Source organism: Chamaea fasciata, unplaced genomic scaffold (assembly GCF_029207755.1).
Source record: "Chamaea fasciata isolate MVZ Bird 193981 ecotype frontalis unplaced genomic scaffold, bChaFas1.0.hap1 SCAF_7, whole genome shotgun sequence".
Lineage (NCBI taxonomy): Eukaryota > Metazoa > Chordata > Aves > Passeriformes > Sylviidae > Chamaea > Chamaea fasciata.
The window spans coordinates 33,480,173-33,505,577 of record NW_027094092.1 but is presented as its reverse complement, the minus strand read 5'-3'; the positions used below and the strand labels follow the sequence as shown (position 1 = coordinate 33,505,577).

At 37.4% G+C, this 25,405-nt stretch overlaps 1 protein-coding gene across 2 annotated transcripts in view; it reads right to left on the bottom strand.

Moving 5' to 3' along the window:
• The window catches only part of AQR (aquarius intron-binding spliceosomal factor), a 49,209-nt gene that overhangs the window by 10,983 nt on the left and 12,821 nt on the right, over nt 1–25,405 (bottom strand). For both annotated transcript variants that reach the window (XM_066188347.1, XM_066188345.1), the window contains 17 exons: nt 24,669–24,782; nt 23,786–23,889; nt 23,191–23,293; nt 21,985–22,105; nt 19,015–19,156; nt 18,123–18,301; nt 16,144–16,311; nt 15,560–15,729; nt 11,209–11,450; nt 9,561–9,704; nt 9,003–9,072; nt 7,987–8,097; nt 5,797–5,906; nt 4,353–4,488; nt 2,472–2,681; nt 1,535–1,672; nt 618–689 (listed from right to left, as the gene is read on the bottom strand). In XM_066188347.1, coding sequence (XP_066044444.1) covers nt 618–689; nt 1,535–1,672; nt 2,472–2,681; nt 4,353–4,488; nt 5,797–5,906; nt 7,987–8,097; nt 9,003–9,072; nt 9,561–9,704; nt 11,209–11,450; nt 15,560–15,729; nt 16,144–16,311; nt 18,123–18,301; nt 19,015–19,156; nt 21,985–22,105; nt 23,191–23,293; nt 23,786–23,889; nt 24,669–24,782 — 2,334 coding nt within the window. The remainder of the gene's footprint in view (nt 1–617; nt 690–1,534; nt 1,673–2,471; nt 2,682–4,352; nt 4,489–5,796; nt 5,907–7,986; nt 8,098–9,002; nt 9,073–9,560; nt 9,705–11,208; nt 11,451–15,559; nt 15,730–16,143; nt 16,312–18,122; nt 18,302–19,014; nt 19,157–21,984; nt 22,106–23,190; nt 23,294–23,785; nt 23,890–24,668; nt 24,783–25,405) is intronic.

Here is a 25,405-nt window from a genome sequence, read left to right as displayed (position 1 = left end):
AAACCACAAAAAACAAAACTTTCTTTTTTTTTTATTTTTGCCCCCGAAAATTTCTGTTTTGGAGATGACCAAGCATTCTATACAGTTGTTCTCTATGTATCAGCCATTTTAATCTTGGACAAACAGCCCCCCCAAAAACTCTCTTTTTAAAAATTTCTCACAGAATTGCAAGTGAAGAAATCAAGTACTGCTAGTCTGGAAGGCTAGATCCTTAGGCTTTGTTAAAATAAAAACCCACTTAATTTTCAAGGACTATCTGGATGCCTCACATAAATAAACTCATGGAATATCCTCCAGAATATGCCTCTATGGTGAAATTGTCTACTCTAATTACACAAAGTCTTCCATTTCTGCATTTCTTACATATACCTATTTTCCCTCACCTGCCAGATGCAACTGGTTAATCAATGCTCATTTAAAAGTTTGAAAAAAAAATGCAAGATGTTTACTTCATTGAATAAAATAATTTCATAATCAATGTGAAAGTTCTTACTAAAAAGTATCAGTTCTGGGTTACTTTCTGCACATGACATTTTTCATTTTAATATTCAACATTTCAAGAACACAGAGTCTTATTTAACTATTTTTTGAAAGATCTTTTATGTCTCAAGTCTGACCTGCAACAGGAGAGGTATAAAGGTTTCTATCTCCAGAATCTGAGCAGACTCTTCCATTAAGATGTTGTCATACTGAGAGAAAAAAAAAAAGTAAAAAGATGTCCATAAATACAGTAACATGAAGGAACATATTTATTCAGCCTACCAAAAGAAAGCATCTATTACTCCTTCACATTTTGCTGGGTGGGACAGTTACAGCAGGATTTCATTTTATAGGCAAAATATCAGTATTATCAAACAGGTGAAGTCCTACTACATCAATGGCAGATCTCTCTGTACCAGTCAGGGCTTATATCTACATTACATGCTTCCTATATGCCGTAACCACAAGAGAAAAGCTTTGTGCAGAGGAACAAACTAATTTGGTATCTCTGCACTGAGGGTGAAGAGGAGCATTTTGTGATCCAATACAGTACATAATCAGTGAAAAATAATACAGGAAGAATTACTAGTGGCTGGCTTTTGTAAAAAAAAAAAAAGACTGTACTAAATTAATAGTTTTAGTTACCTCTGCAGAGTGAAAAAAGCATTGCATCATAGTTCTTTTTCCTCAAATTGTTAATTTTTAGGTAAACAATGCTCTAAAGGCCATGTTTTTCTAACCAGTTCTGCCTCTATTATATTAATCCTATCACTGCTGTTTATCATGTAATATGGCAAAACTGACATTTTTAAAAAATGCACTAATAAGCGTTTTTTCTATATACAATAACTTAAAAGTGATTTAATCTTTTACTTACAGAAGTTGTATTTTTCTTCAGTAAAATTAAAAAATTGAAACATACAGGTTAAAAATGCAACCCTAAATAATCTAGCTGCCTAGCTTTGGGGCAGATAAACAGATTCATATGGGGGGGGGGGCAGGGGAGAACCAACACCAAAGTCAAGTAGTACAGTAACTCTAGTATAATCATTACTTTGAAACCTAATTCAACCAGGTCACGTCGTTTCAGAGCAGCATGAGTACAAGTCATGGCAATGATTTTTGCTTCTTTCACCAACAGGTATTTGGATCTATCCAGCCCACTGCGGAGAAGTTCAAATGCTCTGAATTCCTATGGAGGACAAAAAATAAGTCTTGAAAATCAGAATAAGAAAAAATATCATTTATAAAATTAATCCACTCAAACTATGTGGCCACCTTCTTCACATAATTAAACAAGAAAGTTCTGAGGGCATGTACTGTTAACAATCCCATCTGATAAATTTGTTGTGGTTTCCAGGTTTAGCATATTTTGAAACACAATCTTGTAAAAACCTATCAAAGAATTCTTCCAACCTACAAGTACATACAAATTTGTAGACAAATATTCAAATAATTCTGAGGAACTCTCTCAGAATCCCCCCAAATTTTCTTTTATTGTATCTTCTTGTTTCGTACTTTATTACATCGTAACATCGTATCAAATTCAGTAGTTGAAAGACCATTACAGTTAATATAATCAAATGATACACAAATGATAAACTTTTAATAGCCTCTCAAGCAATTCTGGCAAAACCAGAAGATAATCTGTTACTTTCAGGTTATCTGATTAAAGGCAATTCACTGTAAATACAAAGATCTGTGAGGACCAGAGGAGCAGTGATAGGTGTACCAATCCTTGTAACCTCATCAGTAAAAAAACGGATGCAGAATGGCTGCTTCCTACAATCCAACTAAAAGAGATCCTTGCCCCTATTGTGTAACATACCTATATTACTCAAAGGTGGAAATTCTCAACTTGCAAGGTACTGAAGCTGCCTAGGCGTGTACATTTTTTCTAGGATGTAGGGAAAATGAGAATTTTGCAACTGTGTAAAGTTTTTTCTATAGATTAGCCAGATTCAACTGCCTTTAACAGTTACATGTCTTACCTCAAGCTGAGTGAATATTTTCTTAATATGTCTAAAACACCCTTCAGCAATTTCCATATCTTCTTCAAATGATTTGCCTTTGAAAACTGGTTGAGGAGCATTTGCAAAATACTGGTGAAAAGGAAAGCAGCTGGAGACATCTGCAACATCTGGTGATTTTCCACCTTTAACTTTCACTTTACTGATATACTCCTCCCAACGAGACATTACCTATGACAAAACAAAGTGGGTTTATATCATAAGGTTTTTGGCAATGTATAAGCTTGCAGAATAGCATTACAAAATTATCACAAAAGGAAGGTATGTTTTAGGTAGCATTTGACCTTGTGTCAGGATGACATTTTTGAAGTTGCGGTAGGTTGAGCTTGGCTGGCTGCCAGACTCACACCCAGTTTCTCTCACTCACCCTCTTCAACAGGACAGTGGGAGAAAGATGGAAAAGCTTATGGGTTGAGATAAAGACAGGGAGATTGCTTAGCAAGTAGCATCACAGGCAAAACGGAAAGTTAATTTCATTTATTTCAAATTAAAAACAGAGTAAGATGGTGAGCAACAAAAACAAAACCAAAATCACCTTTCTTGTCCATTCCCTCTTTCTTCCTAGGTTTAATTTCACTGTCAATTTTTTAATCTCCTCCCCACCCCGAGCAGAACAGAAATAATGGTGCTGTAATTCAAGTTCACAACACCACATCTCTCCCACCCATCCCTACCCACACTTCTTCCCTGCTCCAGCATGGGATTTGGACAGGCTGCCTCTTCCTCCAGGATATATCCACCTGCTCAGCATGGGGCACTCCTCCGTCTGCAGTGTTGGTATCTGCTCTGCCACAGCCTCTCCATTGGCTGCAGGTGGAAAACCTGCTTTACCATGGCTGTCTCCACAAGCTATGGGGGAAGCTATTCTCTGATGCCTGGAGCACCTCCTGTCCTTTCACTTTCTTCTGACCTGGGTGTATGGGGTTGTTTCTCACATGCCCCTCTCTGCCCTCAGCTGCTGCTGGTTTTTGACCTCTTCTCAAAGAGGGTTTCACAGAGGCACTACCAGTGGCACTGTGGATTCAGCTTCGGTCAGCAGTGGGTCTGCTGGAGCTGGCTGTGTCCAGCACAGGGCAGCCCCTGGCCTCTTCTCAGAGGTCATTCCTACAGCCACCTGCTAACCAAACCTTGCCACATAAACCTAATACAGAAGTAAACTTCTTTATTATCTCTACTTACACTACTCTGCTTTAAATACCAAGTGGGATTCATTTGGGAGGAAACTGAATCAGAAGAGGACCTCTAGCAGTGTTCCTCACACTCTTCAACATCTAATGCGTGTTTAATGTTAAGGTCCACACTAGCCCAGAGTAACTTCAGTAAAAACATACACAGTATGTGCATTCAGTCCTAACTACCACTCTCTAAGTCTCCTTATGCAGCACTAATTGCAAATGTAGACTATATCACTGAAAAGTCCAGGGACAAGAAATGAGGGACATGCAAAATATCATTTTGTACACTGTACATTTGATTTCACACTGGCATTTAATATCATAAAAGCCTCCTATCAGAACCATCAAGTAGTTGCTCTAATGTTTATCCAAAATATAAAGCAGCCTACAGATTTTCCTATCTGAAGGAGAAGCTTCAGGTTAGAATCTTTGCCAGCATTCATGAAGGGCAGCAATGACTTGGTGAGTCAGCAAGCAGGATTTAAAACAATAGCAACACAAGCAAGTCATGCTGCAATTTTAACTTTAGCTGTTACTGTATTGTGAATCACCAAAGAAAATGCTTTTTGTTTTTCTCTCAACTGAAAAATTCACTGCAAGTTTTACAAAGTGTTTCGTAACGTATTTAGGTCATAGAGTCTCTCTACAAAAGTATTTCAGTCCTTACTTGGTATAAGAAAAAGTGGCCAGCTGTTTCACAAGTGTAAGAAACATCTCCTGGGACTCCAAGACTCTCTTGTAATCGCCCAACTTCTCGTAGAAGTTCAAGTCTTCGAGCCAGCACATAGTTAACTCTTCCATACCTACAAAATGGATTACATGTAATTTTTATTAAACTCAAAATAGTATCTAAGTATCACAATGAGAGATCACAAAAAACCCCAGCACCCTGCCAAAAACCCCCTACAACTACAACCCTGTTCCAAAGCCTAAGAATTTGCTACATTCTGACTATTTCTATCAGTTGAGCCCTAACAATTCACAAAGCCAAGCTTATGAGAAATGAAGTTCTCACAGCAGTGCAGCCCACCTTCAGATATATTCTTCAACCTTTACCCCACCCTCTTGAACTGCCGGAATCCACAGTGCTTGCAGAAACACCCCATAGGTCTGGAGCTACCTTGAGAAAGTGTGAAAATAGACAATGTAGTGTCTTAAAGATAACTCCTTTTAATGATGAACAATACAGTTCAAGGAATATATTCAACTATGGATACTACGAAATAAATATCTGCTATGGCATCATTTCAGTAAGTTTTTGGCTATCAAATCTCTGGAATAGTTTTACTACATCAAAGCATTCAATTTAAAAGAAAAAAAAATCACAAGGTATTTATTTTGTTAAATACTGAACTATGTACATGTGGGCAGCTTCTAGTGACTATATATAATTTTTACTACAGCTTTTGAAGTCAAAGTATTGCTGTGATAATCCAGTACTGGACAGTTCAGATATTTCCAGTGCACGACCATTATACCCCGCTTACATTTATGAATGTGTGTAATCCTACTGACGTCAATTGGACTAACACATGACAAACATACAAATATTTAGAAGAACAGGTTCTTAAGTCTTTGTACTGATACAGAACCGATAGCTTTCCTTATGTATGTATACTTCAAAATGTGTTATCAATGAAATAAGTAACTTTGAGGTTAAGCAGTACCTGAAGAAGTCAAAGCAGAAAGTTTAATTTCATGTTTATTAATGCAAAAATCACCATGATAGTAGAAGTGATATCATATTTGTACAAAAACACTGTAACTCCAAGAATCTGCTTTATTATTCTAGTTTGTCTCACAGATTAATTGTATGAAAGTTATAAGGGTCCAAAAAATATAATTATCTACTATTCAAGCAGTTGAGTTTGTGAACAAGCAACTGCCTTTAGATGCTCAAAGGTGCACAGCTTCTGTACAGAATAAGAACCAAAATTACTAAACCTTGTACTGAAAAATAGTGGACTCTGTGTTACTGGGATTCAATAATATGAGAAGGATAAAACTTGTCCAACACAGCTCCTTTGCATGGGAGGTAGAGTGGATTCAACAGAGACATCTTGCTGCCACGTTTATACAAGTGAGTTTATGATTAGCATCTTCTTTCTCACCTGCTGAAATCTTTCTCTGTCTCTAATTCCTCCTCTCCATGACCCAGACGCAGAAGGTGACGCTCATCAATGTCTAGAGCCATGATTTTTTCGAACAGCTGGTTCAAAGCCTAAAGATTGACAAGAACAGGAGAAAAGGTAGTTTTTAGACGTTCAGAGGCTCTTGCGGGGGAAAACTGAGGAATTACTTGTAAGTAAAGTAGGAGATTATGCCTATTTTAGTATAAATGGAAGTCAAAACAAATAAAAGTTAATTTTGTTTTAACAAAACAAAGTCAATACTGAAACTCCTAATCTTAACAACAAGGAAATTAGCCTACTAACACCCTTTTATTTGCATACTTTATATAACAATGACATTTGATTTTACAATTTCAAAATTTAATTCTATCACATGGTTAGCTTATTGATAAAGCTATCAATTTACAAAACTGTCACACAAACGCTTATTTTTGTATAATGACATTAAACAATTTAACTTTTACTGTACATTAGAGAAGAATGATCTGGTACTGACTGTCAGGTACTGTGACTCTATTCCATTTTGGAGAACTGAATTTTTCTTAACTAAACTAGCTGTGCTGTATCTTCCGCCTTAAACTCTTCAGTTCTCTAGTGACTTACTATCAACTAATTTTGTGTATTTCAAAGGAGCAAGCTTGTAAGCACTGGATCATCAAGTTTTGAAAATAAGAATAAACACAAGCAAGCTCCACTTGCAGCTGCAAGTCACGTAAACATCTTAAAGTGCAGCATCAAGGCATGGGTAACTTACCCTGCTGAGATACAGCTAATTTCCCAGGGTACAATTTCAAGTTAATGTCCTCACGAAAGTCTTGCCTGGTAAGAAGAGTCTTCTGTCTGCCTCAAAGTATTTCCTTCTTTTTTTCCTCAAAGGACATGTTCTCAACCCTTCCTCCCAACTTTAACCTGCCACTCTCCTGCAACCCATAGCAGACTGGCCTGTATTATTCCAGGCTGTAACTCCTCACCAAAATGATACCTCCTCAACCATTCTTTGATCTTGCTTTGATGAAAAATTATGAAATGTTTTCCAATGGTATGTTCAGCTAAAGTAACTCATAACTGAGATGGGACAGGCGAATCAAGGAGACCAGGAAACAGCTGACCCTGGTTTCCAAACAGATAATTCCAAGTCAGATGCAGATTTAAGAGAATCATAAAATATGCTGAGTTGGAAGGGACCCATAAGGACCATCAAGTCCAACTCCTGGCCTTGCACAGGACACCACAAGAGTCACACCTTGTGCCTGAGAGCAGCAGTCCAAATGCTTCTTGACCTCTGTCAGGCTGGTGCCTCCCCTTCCCTGGGGACCCTGTTCCAGAGCCCAACCACCCTCTGGGTGAAGAACCTTTTCCTAATATCCAACCTAAACCTCCCCTGACATAACTTCAGGCCCTTCCCTCAGGTCTTGTCACTGTACACCACAGAGAAGAGATGCCTGCCCCACCTCTTCCCCTCAGCTGAAGACCACAGTGAGGTCTCCCCTCAGCCTCCTCCAGGCTGAACAGACCAAGTGACCTTAGCTGCTCCTCATACGGCTGCTCCTCAAGGTCCTGCAGCATCTTTGTTGCCCTCCTTTCAACACTCTCTATTAGCCTTATGTTTCTTGTATATTGTGGTGCCCAAAACTGCACAGAAGACTCAAGATGAGGCTGCACCAGTGCAGAGTAAAGTGGGAAAATTAAGAGTAAGACTCTTAAAAACTTAACATTATTATTTCTTTTATTATTTTATATATGCCTGAGAATTAGCAGTTAGACTCCATCTCTTATGAATGGGAAGCAAATATTCAGCTGAAGAGGCCTTCCCAAAGGAGCATAAAGCACAGAGCAACCAGTATCTGAGAAAGCTAATCAGCAAAAATCTGACATGCATGCAACGCATGTGCAACTATAAGAACCAAGCAGAGACTTTTTCAAAATATTTTCGTATTTTTAACCTCCAACCAGTTAAACACATTGAAAACTTCAGATAAATAGTTTAGAACTGCACACCTGAACTTCAAAAATTTAATTTCACATTATGAAACTAGCAAAACTGCACACAAGCAGAATCAAGCTTTCATAGTTAGGAGACAAATGTGATTCCCAAACTACTGACCTCAGTACCTACTGTTCTTCTACATTGTAATTACAGGAAAATTCCACACATGATTGACACTTTACCTGATTAGAGTGGGTAACTATTAGAGTTCGTTGTTCTGGGAAATTATGATAAAGATTGGATATTATCTGAACTGCTACATCAGTTTTTCCAGTACCAGGTGGACCCACTACCTAAAAACAAACACACACACACAAATAAACCCAAACAAAAATCAATACACAATTTATCAGAATACTTCACATTAAAAAAAGAGTCAGCTGGGGAACACAAAACCCAAAAGAACCTCACAAGACACTGACATTACACATTGCCTCCTGGATTTGGTGAACTTTCAGACCAAATACAACATATTATAAAAGACTCCTTCAGACTATTTTGCCAGATTCCTGCCTAAAAGGAATATGGTAATCCAGCACAGGAAGTACTGCTATGAAAACAGACATCCTCAGAGAAAAAAGGTAGTTTAGCCTCAGAACAGGCTAAACAGGGTGGAAACAGTGAAAAGAGAACTAAGACACACAACTGAAAAAGTGTAAGGTGAAACAGACAGAACGAACAGGAAAACTAAAAAAAAAGAGTTAATTCTTTCTATGATGATACAGATATATAATAACAGTTAATGTTTTCATAGGCTCAATTCCACAAACACTCCAAAACTGATACATCAGACATTTTAAAGGTAACCAAGTATTATGAAGCATCTCAAAGTAATTTATTCAGGATTAAGATGCACAGAAGAGCAGTTTCCATAAGCATCTACACATAAAATTACAAACTGCTATGAAATCAATCCTGCTTTATTTAAAGACTCTCCAACCACTGCAAAAGCAAATTCAGTTTGCTGTGGAAAGCCTTCAGCCACTGAAACACAGGATACAGAGATATGTGTTGCCATATGATTTGGTGAGGATTGGAGGGTGCTGAACCTTCGAATGTTAATTTTTAATATCTTTAAACTATTAATAGAAATTACCTCAGCAAGGCCACAGAAAGGGGCATTACCAGCATTTCACTGAATGTACGTAAGGCCAGAATTAAATAAATAAGAGTACAGAATCCTTAAAAACAGTCTTACCATAGTTAGTCCAGGCTGCATTCCTGCACGGATGGCTTCAATCTGAGTATGGGTAAATTGAATAGTATTGCTGTAACAAAGCAAAATAAGATCAGATAACTGATAGATTTTGCCAACATAACAACCATTGTTTAATAAGTTTTATTTCAATTAACTGTTTATATCTTTCCCAAACTACACACTTGCAAACTTTTGCACAAATTAAATCTGCATTACAACTATCTTTTTTATAGACACAACAGTCTAGTAATTTCTAAGTAAGGCAGTAAATCATGTTGTCCATGTGACAACAAACTCATTCCATCTAAAAGACTGTCTTTAGTTATTATTTGCAGAGGATGTTGCAAAATTATTAATGTATTACTTTCCTAATATTCGAATTCCTGAGACAAAAACCACCAGAAGACAGTATTCCTCATTGTTCTTCAAGGGACCTCTTTAACAGATGGGGGACAACAGAATATTTTGATTTAAATGCTAAACAAACCAGTCTTATTTCCGAAAATACACTTCTATGCACATGTTACCATTTGATAATAAGTTCCCATCCATTTTTACCGTTTTGGTTGATTATATGGATATGGTCCCCTGTTTGGTATAACATGAGGCTCAACAATCAGTGTTTTAGCTTCTTCAGGGTTTTCTTCATTTCCATCCTCTTTTCTTTTTGTTCCTTTACCTCCCTTTATTGGGAAAGTTATCCTGTAACACATAATTTAAGGTTACAGTTCAACATGTTCACTACAACACAGACTGTCTCAGAAGGTGATAGAGAAAGATTTTTTCTCACCATTAAGACAGACTTTCATACAACAGGGAAACAAGTGCTGCAAATGACAAAGTTTTAAGGAGAATAAAAAAAAGAAATGACAAATAAATTGATGAAGCTGATTAAAACAAAAAGTATATCAAAAGCACTCTTCTCATAACTGGAAAAGCCAGGAGTAGTGCTGAGAGCCCAGCATAAAAACACTGAAGACAAGAAGTTCATAAGTGAAAAGTGGAATGGACAGGAGAAAAATTATCATAGAACATAAGCTGTGTCAGTGTCCTAAACTATTACAATGAATGAAGTTTTTATCCACCCATTTAAAATTTTTATAGCCTTCTGTATATATTAGCAAGCTTTTCTAATTCAGAAACAAATCACAGATGAAGGAATCCCAATGCCTATCCAAATATCTCGAGACAAAAATGCAGCTACCTATAACAATAATAATCTCTTACAGGACAAATATAGCAGTAGTAGGAAGAGCAACAGCTCTTCATAAAGAGCAGTATCTCTCTTTAATACAAGAACTGAAGAATAGGTCATTGAGGCAAACTATGTGTGAGATCTTTTCCTGATAACTTCTGACTATCTTTATATCATTATATAGTGTTAATGCCTTCTCCATACAAATTCTCCACGCAATGTTTCCAAAAAAAACTTGGGAAATTACCTCCCTGCTTTTCAAGATTCAATTTAGCCATGATAAAAGCTGACTGGTGCAGGGAAAAAGCATCTTTTCCCTCCACGGATTTATTCCTTCACAACGAAAAGATGTAGTTTCTTCAGCTGAAGGAACTGTTCTCCAGTACTGTGCACTGTGAATCTCAGTTGTCAAAATTCAAGGAAGTGCAACAGGAGGGACAGAATTGTCAAGTCTAAAAAAGCTGGATCACAACACCACTGAAACAAAATGAGTAAATCTCATTTAGTTGCCAAGAAGGTAGGCATCCTATTTCAGAAATAATTTCTAAAAATAAGCAATATGGGATTTCAGACTTAATCCTCTGCGTTGATTGAATGGTATTTCCAAAAGCTCAAATTTTAACTGATGTTGAAATTGCTGTTCTTAGCTCGTTGTAACAAGACGTGAGGAAACGTTTAATTAATATTTTCTAGGCTAATCTTTAGGACGCTAGATACCATAATGCAGAAGAGAGTATTATGTGTCTTGATTCTATCTCATACTTTTTTTTTCCATGTATTTTGTAGGCTGATCTACAAGCAATGCTCTGATGCACTTTTGTACAGAATAGAACAGAAGTTGGTCCCAGGTCTAACTGTTGTACAGGTAACTCTACCAGGTAACTATCTAAATCTTAACATATCTCCATCTTAAAAGAAAAAGCATCTCCCTTCAACCCCTGAACATAACTCAGCTGAAAACACATTTCAGCAAGAATACCAGACCAGAAGTACTTGAAAAATTGAGGTCACCTGAAAGGGGGTACATGCAGATCTGGATTGTCAACAGTGACTTTAACTTTGTACCCAGGAAAGCTAGCTTTTAAGTGATCAATGGACAGGAAAGTGTCATTAAAATCCAGAGTTGCAATCTGATTTGGCATTTTTGAATAGTGTGCACTACTTGGGTCACCATATCCAAGAATGATGTCATGCAGCCAGTCAGGAACTACACAATCTGTGTTCATCAAATTCCTAATAGTCTCCAGAAGAGCCTGTAAATAAGGAAAAACAGAAAAAATAGGATTGAAGAGACTGACTTTTTACCAAGTAAAAATCATACTGAAGATCAATCAAATCTATTTTAAGATGACAGAATGTAACTTTTTAATTGACATTGTTTGGTTAGATTGATTCAATAGGTAGACAGTGTACATATGCAACAAAACAACAGTATCAAAGCACAGAATCCTTAAACTAAGAGCTAGTAAAGATGACCATAATCAGCTGTAAAGTTTTCATTCCAGAACACTCACAGCAGGGGAAAAACATATAGATGCTCATGGAGTCGAAGGTTTCCTCTTACATGCCTATAAATTTTATCCCTGCAGTCAGCTTAAGCTTCCTTTCAATCACTGTTCTTCACCCACAAATTAATTTATCTAATAATCTGTGGTTATATAAGTTTTCTGTCCTTTCTCTTCTTGTGGAAACAACAATGCTCCAGACCCTAGACTTGTACAGAAGGTGTGCTAAGAGGTAGCTGAACTCCAGCCTTCCTGTTAAAGGGCTACTTTAGTGGCAAGTCTTGAAGAACCATCTCACTTGAAACTTGGCATTTGGACACCATGTCTCTACTCCTCAGCAGCAGCAGGAGCACAGGAGACTAGACCTGCACTGATTTCCAGATCCTCCCACTTCCGGTGCCACCAAACATGGACACGAATGGCAAACACAGCGCATCAGCTGTCCACACCAGAATATAATACAGAACCTCCAATACCAATCTTATAAAAGAATAATCAGTCAAATCAAAGTACAGAACTTTATTCTGATAGTCTACATTTACATATCCACCACCGCAGGGCAGGATTTTCTTTTCTTGCTTGTGTTGTATCATTCAAGGAGTCAAGTAATGTGATCACCATCCCTGCTTAGTCAACCTCTATTAAGGCCCTGATTCTTCCCCATTACTGAGCATGGGTGAGACCACATCTGGAGTGCTGTGTCCAGTGCTGGGCTTGTCCAGACAAGAGACACAGACATACTGGAATGAGTCCAGCAAAGAGCCACTAAGATGATAAAGGGACTGGAGAATCTGCTGTATGAGAAGCTGAGAGAGCTGGGATTGTTTAGCCTCAAGAATACAAAATCCAAGGAGCATTGGAGAATTGGATTGACCTGTATAAAAAAAAAAGTAACGGGAGGAAGTAAGGTCAATGGAATGACAGTCCACTCAGTAGTGCCCTGTGAAAGGACAAGGGGCAATGGACACAAATTGAGATATGGTAAATTTCACCTAAATGCACCAAAATACTTTTACTGTAGCAGTAATGCAACACCAGAACAGGTTGTCTAGACTGGTTACATAGTCTCCATCACTGGACATATCCAATTCCAACTGCACAAAGTCACAAGATCTTGAGCAACTTGCTCTAGCTGACTCTGCTTTAAACAGGCCTTGAATTAAATAATCTCCAAAGGTCCCTCTAAGCTCAACCATTCTCTGAATCTACTCCTTCCAATCACAATCATGCTGTGGATTCTGTGACAGACCTATAAAACTACCATCTTAGCACTTCTGAAACCTGGAGGTACTGCAATTACTTCAAAGATATATGGAGACAAGTCCCATATTAACTAAGAATTTTGTATTTTTGTTGCAAATATAGAACAACTACTTCTGGCTCAAACATATATTAAGCAAAACACAATGTGTTTGTGCTAAGAAAAGAACAAAGAAATCAGACAATGTCACATTTTCAGGTAGTATTTCTAAACCTAGTGATCAGTTTCTAAGAGGAAGCAAGAAATACATTCCTAACAGCTAATGTGCTGCTTCTACATCACAAAAACTTTGCTTTGGGTTTTCAAAAAGTAATTTCTATGCATGTAAAAATAGTAAGATTCATGCTTGTAAGAACTAACATTGCTGACCAACTGTAGTGACACAGTGGTGTCATCTCCAGCAAACACATCGTATTTGCACTTTCTCTGCTGTCTCATCTGCTTAACTTACAAGGACTGCACAAGAGTTCTCTTGTCTTCTCTCCTACAAGCTCAGCTTTAAACTTTAGGCTGCCTTCTATCTGCTTCATAAACTGTCTACACTAGCCACAGCATCATCTTGTTTTCTTTTCTCCAGTTGAAGTTAGAAAGGTTTGTACATGACATGGAATGCATGCACCTAAACTGGTAGCAATGTGATACATGTGGTTTCTAAGGTTTCAAGACCTTAGATTGTCTTGAAAATGAACGTATAAGACTTTTGTAAATGCCAGCATAGAATGGCTTGCACTGGGATTCACCTGTAAATTAGCTGCAAGAACACAGTACAAATGTGAAAACTACACTCACATTTAACTGCAATGCTGATCAAACTTAAGCATTCACTGCAGAACTTTCCCTCTCACTACATGGAAGTGCATATACACGTGAATGAAAAAACATGTCTACGTGCTTGTACACCAGGAGGCTTTGGCAGAGAGCATTTGCATTTATAATGTGAAAGGAACCTGCCACAGACACACAACATAAACAATCAGTTCCGGTGTTTGTTTTGAATGTCTTTATAAAGGACTCTCTCTGAAGTATGTTCAGTGTACCAAGGCACAGGTGGATTGCACCACGATGGTCTATGCAGACTGCAAACTACTGCTTCACGCCAGAGGTATCTTTCTAGACACAGAAAAAAAAAAGTCCATGTCTTCCTGCCTATCTCTTTATCCATTTACACAGAACTTGCTACAGAACCCTTTAAAGTGAAAATCACTTCAATTATGCAGTGCATGACTTCAAGGCACCAAAAGAAATGAAGTTTTTCATTCATGTTGCATTTTCATAATGGAAAACTCAAGAAACATCAATGATTCAAGGGTCTAAATAACAAAGAAACTGGGTAAAAAATATTTTTAGGTGTACAAAATTATGCACCCTCCCAGCAAAAAAGGCCAACAGCACCTTGCGCTACAGTATGAATTTGCCCAGCAGGTCAAGGGAAGTGGCTCCTTCCTTTCTGCTCAGCATTGTTGAGGCGGAATCGTATAGTGGTTTCGGCTGAAAAGAACCTTTAAAGGTCATCAAGTCTACCCCCACTGCAATGAGCAGGGCCATCTTCAACCAGACCAGGTTTCTCAGAGTCCTGTCCAACCTGACCTTGAAAATTTCCGGGGATGGGGCGTCTACCACCTCTCTGGGCATCCTGTTCCAGAATTTCACCACCCTCACCATAAAGTATTTCCTTCTTATAGCTGGTCTGCATCTGCCACCTTTTAGTTTATAAACATTACACCTTATATTATCACTATCAGAAAATTTGTCCTCATCTTTCTTATAAGCCCCCTTACTGAAATAGTGCAGTCAGATCTCCCTGCAATCTTCTCTCCTACAGACTAAACAACTTCAACCATCACACACTTTCCCTATAGGAGAGGTGCTCCATCCCTCTGATCATCTTCCTGTCATTCTTCTGGACTTGCTCCAACAGGTCCTTCTCGTGTAGGGGAGTCCAGAGCTGGATGTGGCACTCCAGGTGAGGTCTTACCAGAGCAGAGCAAAGGGGAAGAAGCATCTCCTGTGACCTGTTGGCTGCCCTGCTTCTGATGCAGACTAGGATGCAGCTGGTTTTCTGGACTGAGTGCGCATTGTTGGCTCATATCAAGCTTATCATCCACCAGTACATCCAAGTGCTTCCCAGCAGGGCTGCTCTTTGATCTGACACACTCCAATGCCCAATAAGAAACTGATCCAGTGACTTTCCCAAAAGCAAACAGGTTCCTCTGATTCTTACATTTTGACTGATTACTCGTTTTCCTACAGTCCACTATTACATTAGGTAATAAGAACAATCCACATACTCCCTTAACCCAAAAGTCCAAATCTGTAGGCTTCCTGTTAGAAGACTGAAAATATAAACTAATGTTTTATTATATACTCAAGCAAAGTAGCACTGTTCTGATTTTCAGTGTAAGAGCTATCTGCAGGGGAAACTTATCACCAGCTGACATACTCTAGCTTCCTGCAGAGAAAGCCTACTTTCTCTAGCCTACCAGTTGGCTTTACCAACTAAAAAGTCTAACTTTATGCATCTAAAATACAAAAGTTTCAGTACTGACAGCATATTCAGACATACTCTTACCTAAGAGCTAAGGAGCAAGTACCTTACCTTGAAATTGTTTTCTTTTGGTTTTCTTCTCATTATTATATTAAATGTCTCATACACATCTTCTGCTCCATTTTGGATTGTATTGGTCATATCCTGCTGATACTGGTTTGGGTCCAGAAATACTCTGTATGTTCTGCAGTCACCTTTAAGTCTTGGTTTTGGTTCAGGTCCTGCCCACAAGAAACAGCAAGATTAGAATTGGACTCAGTGCTAAAAGCAAATTATCGCTGAAAAGTGATCCATAATTTTTCCTCAAATGAAATTTAGACAAATTCAGATGATGAAACTAATTTCTGCATAGCAATAGAAACAATTTCATTGCATTTTTCTAATAGCTTTTGAATAGAATCTATTTAACTCCTCAACCCAACATACTGGATTTATTCTGCATCAGATTTTACCAGAGGAAACTAGTAAACCTTTCTCAGGCTGCTTATGGAATTGGCTTGTTTTTTACCAATTATATAACTAACTCAATGAGCATTCCTTAAAAGAGAGGAAAATTATCAGTTAGGCTGTTAAAAATAAAAAATAGAGTGAGAAAAAAAAGATAAATCTTTTGAACAAGTTTTGGTACATCATACCTTCTTCAATAACACGCCCTTTCTCGTCCAGCATGCCCTGAATTTCACAGCCTCTGACATACACCAGGCCAGTCTGCTCCACAAAAGGCTGTCTCCTGTCAAACTTGGTGCCATAAGGTTGCATGGGCCGCACCGTGATCAAGAAGCAGACGTCGTGCTTACGCAGACCTGACCCCCAAAAGGAACAATCAGTGATTTCATTGAATAGCATTTTCCTCATCAATTCTTGAACACACATATAAAAGAATGCACTAGAATTTCTTTTAAATAAAATCCCACGTGTACAGAGTGTATTTTGTTTTGCTCCAAAATATGCCTTGAACTTAGAAAATACAAAAGCATAGGCCACTGTGATACAATAGGTATAAAAAGTAGAAGTTGAATGCCTTTTTCATAAGAACAGACATAATTTCACGATTATTCTCCTCCCAATGATCTCACTCCAGTCAGGCAACCTAGCTATTTTCCATCAACTCTAAAGAAGTGTGGCATTAATCTCTTATTCTCATTGCTTCCCTCTGGACAAACCTCCAAATCCTTTTTTTTCTTTTTTTTTTAACAACAATTTAATGCCTAGAACCAGGCACAAAATCCTAAACCAAGTTACTTTAGTTATCTATTTAATAGAGTAAAAGGTAGCTTAACCAAGTCACTTGTTTACCGTTAGAATTCCAGTTTAAAAATTTTAATATAACTTGAGGTTTTTTCTTTTTCCCTCAGTGCTTACAGAATGCTGGGCAACCACATTCACTTGTGATCAATGATTACCTCCAATCTTTCCGTTCTGCAGAGGTACTGCCTGATAAGTTATTCCCCCCAAAATGCATCTGTACAGTGACTTATTCTTGCATAATCATCATCCCGGTTGAACTACATCCTAGTTTTAAAACACTGCTTTTCCAATTCACTAACATAATTCTGAACATTAAACCTTCTCTCCAGTATACCTCCAGAGTCTCAGAGATCTAAGACACCTTCAAAGTTCAGAAAACATGCTGTATTTTTCATGAGACAAATAATTCCTCATTAAGCACCAGATATTATACAATAGAAGTTGCACTAAGATCCTGTTACGTCAGGCAATGACTCATGAATTCTCATCTCAGTTTTGATTTAGTCAAACCATGATTTTTTATAAATCATAGAGTATTTTGTAAATACTAAAATACTATTTTAGTATTTAAAAAGCTAGGCGCACCACTATATAGGTACCTTCAGTATAGTGAATTCTCTGCCATTCTCCTAGATTTTCTACTTTAACAGAAATCTACAATCCCAAACTGGTATCTGCTCATTTATCACACAGTCCAGCTTTAGCATTTGTGCTGTAATCACACTACGCAGCTCCAGCACATTTATCGGGTTTCTCTAACAAAAGCGAAAGGAGTGACATTTACTGATAATAAAAGTGCATGCTCCTATGCCACTTGCCAAAATGGTCAACTAAAGTTCAAATCCCCAAGCAAGAGAAGTGTCCCCTGTGGATACTTAGAAGAAACAGTATTTGGTACAGTCAGCACATCCTAACATTCAGACATATTGAAAACTACTGAAATGCACTGGTTTGAATTAAATAAAAATCTGTCCTCTTCACTTGTGTATGAGACAGATATCACATTCCCCATACTTTTCAATGTGATATTTTTAAACTACACGTTATTTAAAATGCTACATTAACTTTCCACAGTCCCTGCAAAGGACAGCATTTTACAACTGGTCATGAATGACATCAGTCTGAAGTAATAAACATTCTGTTCCTAAGGAACGTCTTAAGTACTTTAATTGTTTCAAACTTCACTTTATGGAAATATAAACTTCTTAAACTTGGAATTTGAGTAACTGACTTCTAAACAGTGTACTGACAAATCTGTATCATGGATTAAAACTTCTTCTCCTTACGCATAAAGTTATCTTATTATAAAATAAGTACTTTGATGAGTACCTATTTTGAGCACTTTATTTCAAAGCATGTTCAGTACCTTCCCATTCATCTTTGATGTTATCTCGGACATTCAAATTGATTGTAACATCTGCTCTTACTCTCATGGGCCAGTTTTCACCAATGTTGGGCTTGGCCACCTCCACCACTGTGAAAGAGACAATGGGTTGCGCCATCCTAGCCCATCCACCAAAGACCACACCTCCATATTCTGATAACCTAAGGAACAAACCCCAAGATTTTGTTAGTCATTAGCTGATAACAGATTGAATTCTTTTTTAAACTATGAAAAAAATTACCACATAGTAAGTTTTAAGACAAAAGAAGAATTCTTAACTTTACATGCTACTGAATTGGATTCATGTAATCCTGCATTTTAGAATCAAAGCATAACATGAATTGACTTACATTTCAAAAAACAAAGGCAACTTATGCTAGGATTATAAAAAAAAACCCTCACTGAGAGAGAAGATAAAGGTAAGAAAAAGCAACTACTGAGCACAGAAGATATCACACCAAATAAACACTTTAAAACAGAAGAGGATTAAAATGTGGCAGATGGCAAATTCAAGAATACTCAGTAACAGCTTCCACAAACATAGGAGTTCATGATGTTTGCATATTTTGTAACGTCAACCAAGGCTTAGTACTCATGGAAAATTAACTCATCCATCTTAACACAACAAAGGCTCTTTTTTAGAGTCCAACACACTGCCTTTAACACAACTACATTTCCACAAACCCCTAAAACATCAACCCTTGGGATGGCAACACCTTATGGAAGGGGTAAGCATAAACTACAGTATATATGTAACAATTCTAAATGCATTTGTTACTATGTATTTAGTATACACACAGTATCAGTTTCTGACTCTCAAATACACTTAGATTAGAAGTGAACTGACAGGCTTGTACCAGTTGATGAACATTACCATGGTTTCATCCTACTGACACTATCTTCGATGTCCTGTCTGATCTCATAGGTGGACTCTAAGCGGAAAAGATTGAAGTTCCTCAGCAGGTAGTCATGGAGAGTCAGAAACTGTAGATTCAACTTGGGGAGTGCAAGACAGCCTAAGGGTTTAAGGGCAGGAGGAGAGAGGTATTTGAGGGATAAACAAAAAAAATGATGAATTAATTTACCGTTTCTATGAACTCATACATTCATACACACTTTACTGTACAACTGCCATAGCTGCTATTCTTGGAGATTCTAAAAACTACCCCTTTTGTCAATACACACCTCTAAAAAGCATGCATTTTTCAGGTTCTCTCTAAAAGAACCTGCACAGGATTGCAAGAATTTTCATCTTTCTAGCAGTAAAAGAGTGAACTACTTAAATAATAAATCCATCAATGTATTCACACTATAACAAAATTGAGTTGAGGAACATCAAATGCACAGGAAAGTAATGGTCTTTGGAAATGCAGCAATTAAGTTAGCATTAAATAATGATGAAAAAGGCTCATAAACGAATTAAAACCATGCAACATTCAACAATTCCCCTATTCCCAAGCTTTATGTTTATTAGATGCCGTGAAAACCATTTATGGAGAAAAAAGCTTTAATTCAAGAAACCAAATTTTAACACACATCTCTAAAGTTTCTGCTACTGGTTTGTTTTTTAAATAAGAATGAAAAACATAGGAAGATTAGATCCTACTACACAAGGAGTATTAGAACTCCTAGACAGGTCCTAAAGTGTCTTTCATTGTTTTAAGATGACTTAGGATGTCTTAGATGCAAGTTTTCCATAATTAAAATTCCAGTAAGTTACTCATATAATGTTACTGGACTACTATTCCAGTTTGATACCTATGTTTAAGACCTGTGAAAGCATCTTGCTTTTGAAACTTGCAATTGTTGAAACCTTTCTCTGATATAGGTACTACATACTGACTTTCATGTGCACTGAGATAAAACAGCAGTGAAGAAAGGTAGCAGAACAGAGTAACTTTTATTGTGGAAAGCCTGATGGTGATAAAATACTTTAACACATTTCCCAACACCAAGGAAGAAACCCTGTCCTGTAAAGCCAGTTAGATGCACAAAAGGCAGGGTGTGAAGCAACACCTCTTTAAGGCTACACAGCATTCATTAAAGATATATTCTTCTTTCCTCATTTTCTAAAAGGAAATAGAAACAATACTCCTAACATTCTCGGGTTAAATTACTCTTACATAAATTTTAGACCAAACTTATTTAGTTACTTTTAAGAACATAAAAGACCACAAAACCAACACTGTCTTGCTTGAAACCAGGACAAGAGAATACATGGAGATGAAAAACAGAAAATGTAAACTAAACTAAGAGAAGCAAAATAGAAAAAAATACTTGTAACAGTCTGATAGCAAAAGAAACACTTCACAACAGCACCACCAATACCATAGTTCCAAAAGTATTCACCACAGGAGGAAATGTTTCCACTAGCAACCAGAGTTACTTGACAAAATTACATTTCGTTATAAACAAAATTTCCTGAATGCATTATTAAGAAGTCACAATGATGAGCTGCTTTCTCCACCTGCCCCCCCTTCCCTCCCCCACTGCAACCTATATTGCCATTAATACATTTGGCTAATCAAACATAACCACATAGCACACAGAAGTCAACTACCCAACACAGGATGAATGACAGTAGAGTTGCCCAGACCTGCATTTAAGAACCTGAATGTTTCAGCGCATTAGAACAACCTATGCGCTGTTCACTGAAACAAAAAAGAAAATTAAAAAGAAGACTTGGTTTATATAATAATTTCCTAGAAATTACAGCAATCTCCCTGGTTCAGTGGTTTGTTCCTTTGTTTGGTTTGAGGATGTTTTGGGGAAAGAGGGACAGTCTCTTTTTGTGTTGCCTTTTTTTTTTTAAACATCATCATCAGAAGAATCTGAATCAGCTTTTAACAAACTGCATCATACTAAAGAAAAATCCTATTTTTCCTCTTTTGGGGCAGATGTCTAGATGACATTAGTATACCTATCTTGTTGAGAAAAAGATCCTTTGTTGCCTATAACCCTGCCTGTCTGAAGGGGGTCATGTCTTTCTTCTCATTAATACTTGTTTCACAGAGAATTTATCCAAAAAGACTAATTTATGCTAAGCAGCTGAACTTACAGCTTATACCTATACAAAAAAACCCCAAAAAACAACCCCATTTAAATCAAAACAACATGGAGAAGAGTATGGAATACTGGCTGCTAAAATCCAAGACAAAGTTTATACTCGTCTTTGAAAATTGTTATTTGAAATTGTCACATTCCAAGTTAAATTTTTCACATTTCTAAAAAATCTCTCATGATCTACATAAAAACAACGGTTTTTAAAAGCAGCTAAACAAAAATACATGTGCTGTCTATTGCAAACCCTAAAAATACAGGATTCCTGTTTGCAATACCAGCAGTTTGCTTTCTTGATCATGAGCACAACAGGTTCTCAGAGTAGTCACCTTTCAGTGACTACATGTACTTTTACCTTGAAATAGAAAATAAGCAGTGCTAATTTCCCCCCATTACCACCTTTCCCCCCTTTTTAGAAAGGCTTTCTTGAACATACTTCAGCACAAAGAACAGACAAGAGCTTTTCTGTTGCTGTTTCCAACCTTTTTCACCTTACCTGTGCCTCAGCTGGTAGTACAGCACGTCTGTTATCCAGAAGCAAATAAACATCTTTGTGTAAAAACAGATTTTTCTTTAAATCCACTATATATTTGCTAACAATTTAATCTCAAGAGTTCCTGATTCATAACTGACAAACCCCCCCTGATCTTGCTCTAAGATACTGGAAGATGTCAGAGCACCGTGTGTAAGTTTCTTGGACAGAAGAAACATAATACATCAAAACTCCTTTTTTTATTGCAGCATTTACTGCTCGGTTCAGCATTTACTGAACTACTAATCATACCTTCTCCAGAGTAATATTCAGTTGGTACAATATTTTCATCCCAAATAATCTTCTCTGTAGGATAGAGAGGCATCTGGTTGAGTTGCTGAATTTGAGATATTCGTCGCTCATGACGGGAAACCTAAAGAAAGGAAGCATTGTAAACCTAAGTGAAAAAGGAACAGTAAAGATACTTTCAAAACACAGACAATAATTCATAAGGTGGTCACTTGCATCTTCTCCATCAATATTTTTCTAATTAAATATTTTAATACAACTAAATGCACAGAGTGACATCAGAAGATGAACAAACACATAGTCCAACTGCTGGTCAAAGTACTAGAACCAAACAATCACTTGGCTACTCAGCAGACCAAAAATGGCCCAAGAGAAATGAAAATACTCAGTCAAGGCTCAGCAGAGAATCAAGTTCAAATAAAAATTATCTTACTTTCCATTAAAAATATGGTCAGTACCTGACTAACACTGTGCATTCAGTAACAGTTAGTCTTCATTTCCTCTTTGGGACAGAAAAATATCTATCCAATACTATAATATGTTATCTGAACAAATATCTCTCCATGGCATTCACAGGCATCATATCACTATCCTCTGAACTTCAGAAAACCACATGAACAATTTTTTAAGAAATCAACAACCACAAAACAAACTTATGAAAGAGATTTAAAAAAGCAGCCATGCTATTCTAATACTGTTATCAGATTAGAAGCCTACAGTAATATTGGTAGACCTTGAATATCCAAACAACCACGATGTGCAGTAAACAGTATGAAACAGTATAAACCATGAAACAGTATTTCAAATTGGTCTGAGGCCCAAACAGGTACTGAATATCTAGATTTACTTTAGCAGATTTTTTTTGTTTTTAAATGGGACAAAAACCTTATAAGAATAACTCAAAACCATTTCCAAGCCTCCCCTTATTGACCTAAAAAAACATACTTTAGTTTCTCACGGAAACTATACTTATGAATAAATTGAATAAATGAATATATTTATTAATAAATGCCTATTATGAATAGGCATTTTCAAATACTTAATTTATATGGTTTAAAACCCCATCTTAACATGCCAACTAGCGCTGTAACACTGCTGTGGTTCACAAAATGCTCTAAATGACTACTGTATCGGAGTGTAGTTGCTGGATGTAGCTACGGCTTGAGTTTTCAACAGAAGAAGTGCAAGCAGCACTAAGCACGTTTGTACCAGCAATTCCAGCAGAAACTCCTTCTCGTGGCTCGTGTCCTCCCCCTCGGCCAGCGGCGGCAGCAGGCACAGGTACGACGCCACCTGGTGGAGAACGTTGGAGCTGCACAGCGAAAGGAAAAAAGAAGCCTCGGTCACACTGAAACCAGAGTGACAGCGCTGATTGCACCGGCTTTTTCCTTAAAGAAAATTCCAACTGTCTCATTCGACCGGAGACAAAACAATTACAGGTCAGGCTTTTAAGGGAAGTTTGTGTATAACAAACTACAAAAAACACGGCAAGGGGTGGATATTTTTTGTTGTTTCAAGACTTGACATGGAACTGAACAACAAAGCACATACTGCCTTTGTCAAAATAAATACTGCTAGCCTTTTACTCACAACATTTACAATATAGTAGAGTTAATATAGTGCCATGCTTTCATGATTTCTGTTGTTGTTCTTCTACAGAAGAGAGTTAAAAAAGATAAACTAAACACGTTAGAGGTTAACTACTGGTTACGCACATGAGAAGTAAGAAGGAAGAAAGGCTGGAAATTTGTGAAATTTAATCACACTGAGAACCATGAATTTCAATTTCAGTTTGATAACTTACCTAAGAGGTCCAAATAACTTCACCAGTGCATCACGAGTATCTACTGCAGCTACATTTGAGAGTGCAAAGTCATATAACTCTGGGAAATGTGCAAACGCTGCTCTCTACAAAAGACCCATGCATGAAAACTGGATGAAAGCATATTAATGAAACGATTTAATAACAGTTTCAATACTTAAGAAAAAAGCATAGCTTCTACTGGCTCATAACATGAACCACTCTATGGACTCTACCAAGATAGAAATATAAGGCAGATTCAATCTCCATTTTTCTTAATACCATCTATTTGTTACTCCTCCACTTCTGACACAGTATCTTTTATACACCTTTCTATCAGCATTTGTTGTCATTAAAATAAAACATAAGGGAACAGACATGTAGCTCGGCAGGGAACTAAGAAAAGTAAGGAACAAGTTTAACTTAACCATGCTTCTTTGAACTGTTCTGTTAAAACTGATGGGAATAATTCTAAAAAGTGTGTGTGAATTTACTTTGTCTCTTTTGTACAAGGGACCACTGTAGGCACACGTGCTCACTCATCTTGAGGAAATGCTGCCACCTACTGCATCACCACAGGGTCCTGCAGCATCCTACTTTCCCTTCTCAACAGACTTAAGAGAAACAGTTCATTTTGGTAACACAAGGTCCAAAATGCTGATATTTTGCTAGAGCGTATTATATAGCCATAGTCACATCCACCACACTGAAGCACTACATGTCTTCAATATGGCACAGGCACTCAAACTGAAGCTATTCCAGTAACTCAACAGGGGAACATAATGGGTTTGATTTTGGAAATAACCTCATGCCAATTCTCGATGCAAATTAGACTAGAACAGCAAAGCCTGCTCTATCTCTCATAAGTACTTCATCCTCTGCTTACCTGTAGAGAAGTAATTCTGTCATAGTGAATTGTAGTCATCTCATTCTCTGTTAAAGCATTTCCAGTCTGATCATTGATTTCAAAGCCAGTGTAGAATTTAAGCATATCTAAAAGCTGAGACATCATCAATATAAATTAGTAAATTAATAGTAGGAGACACCCTGCTACAAACAAAACCACAATTCAAGAGGACAAATGCACAAACAAGAACTCCTCAAAGCTCTAGAAGAATGTGACTAAGGAGTGGTATCTGAATTCTATACTTGGCTGATGCACAGAATAGCTTTTGTTAGATATCTCATTTGCAAGCCATCAAAATTCCAGTATAGTCCACATGCAACAGGGTTTCTTGATATACTAGGATGTGAAACTGTAACAGATCACACACAGTAAGGTGATCTAGCCAGAGGCTGTCACTGAACCCAACTTACAGCTTGCTGCTACCAAAAGGAAGAGGTCTTGTGCCCTTCTGCCCTCCCTCATGGCAGCTCTGAAGTTCATTCTACCTTTCAGTGGGATTATTTAACTTGAAGGAATAAAATTATTCAGATTTGCTGCTGGCTTTGTGTTCCATCAATACTGACCCTCAGAGAAAATGAACAAGTGCCAGAGATGGGGGACAGCAAGCAGCAGGAAAAGCAGCTGAGATGCAGGAATGGGGACAGATCTTCAGATCCTGCCATAAAAAAACAGTATGCTAGCTATGAGTGAGTAAACTGAAGGACAGGAGTGAAAAA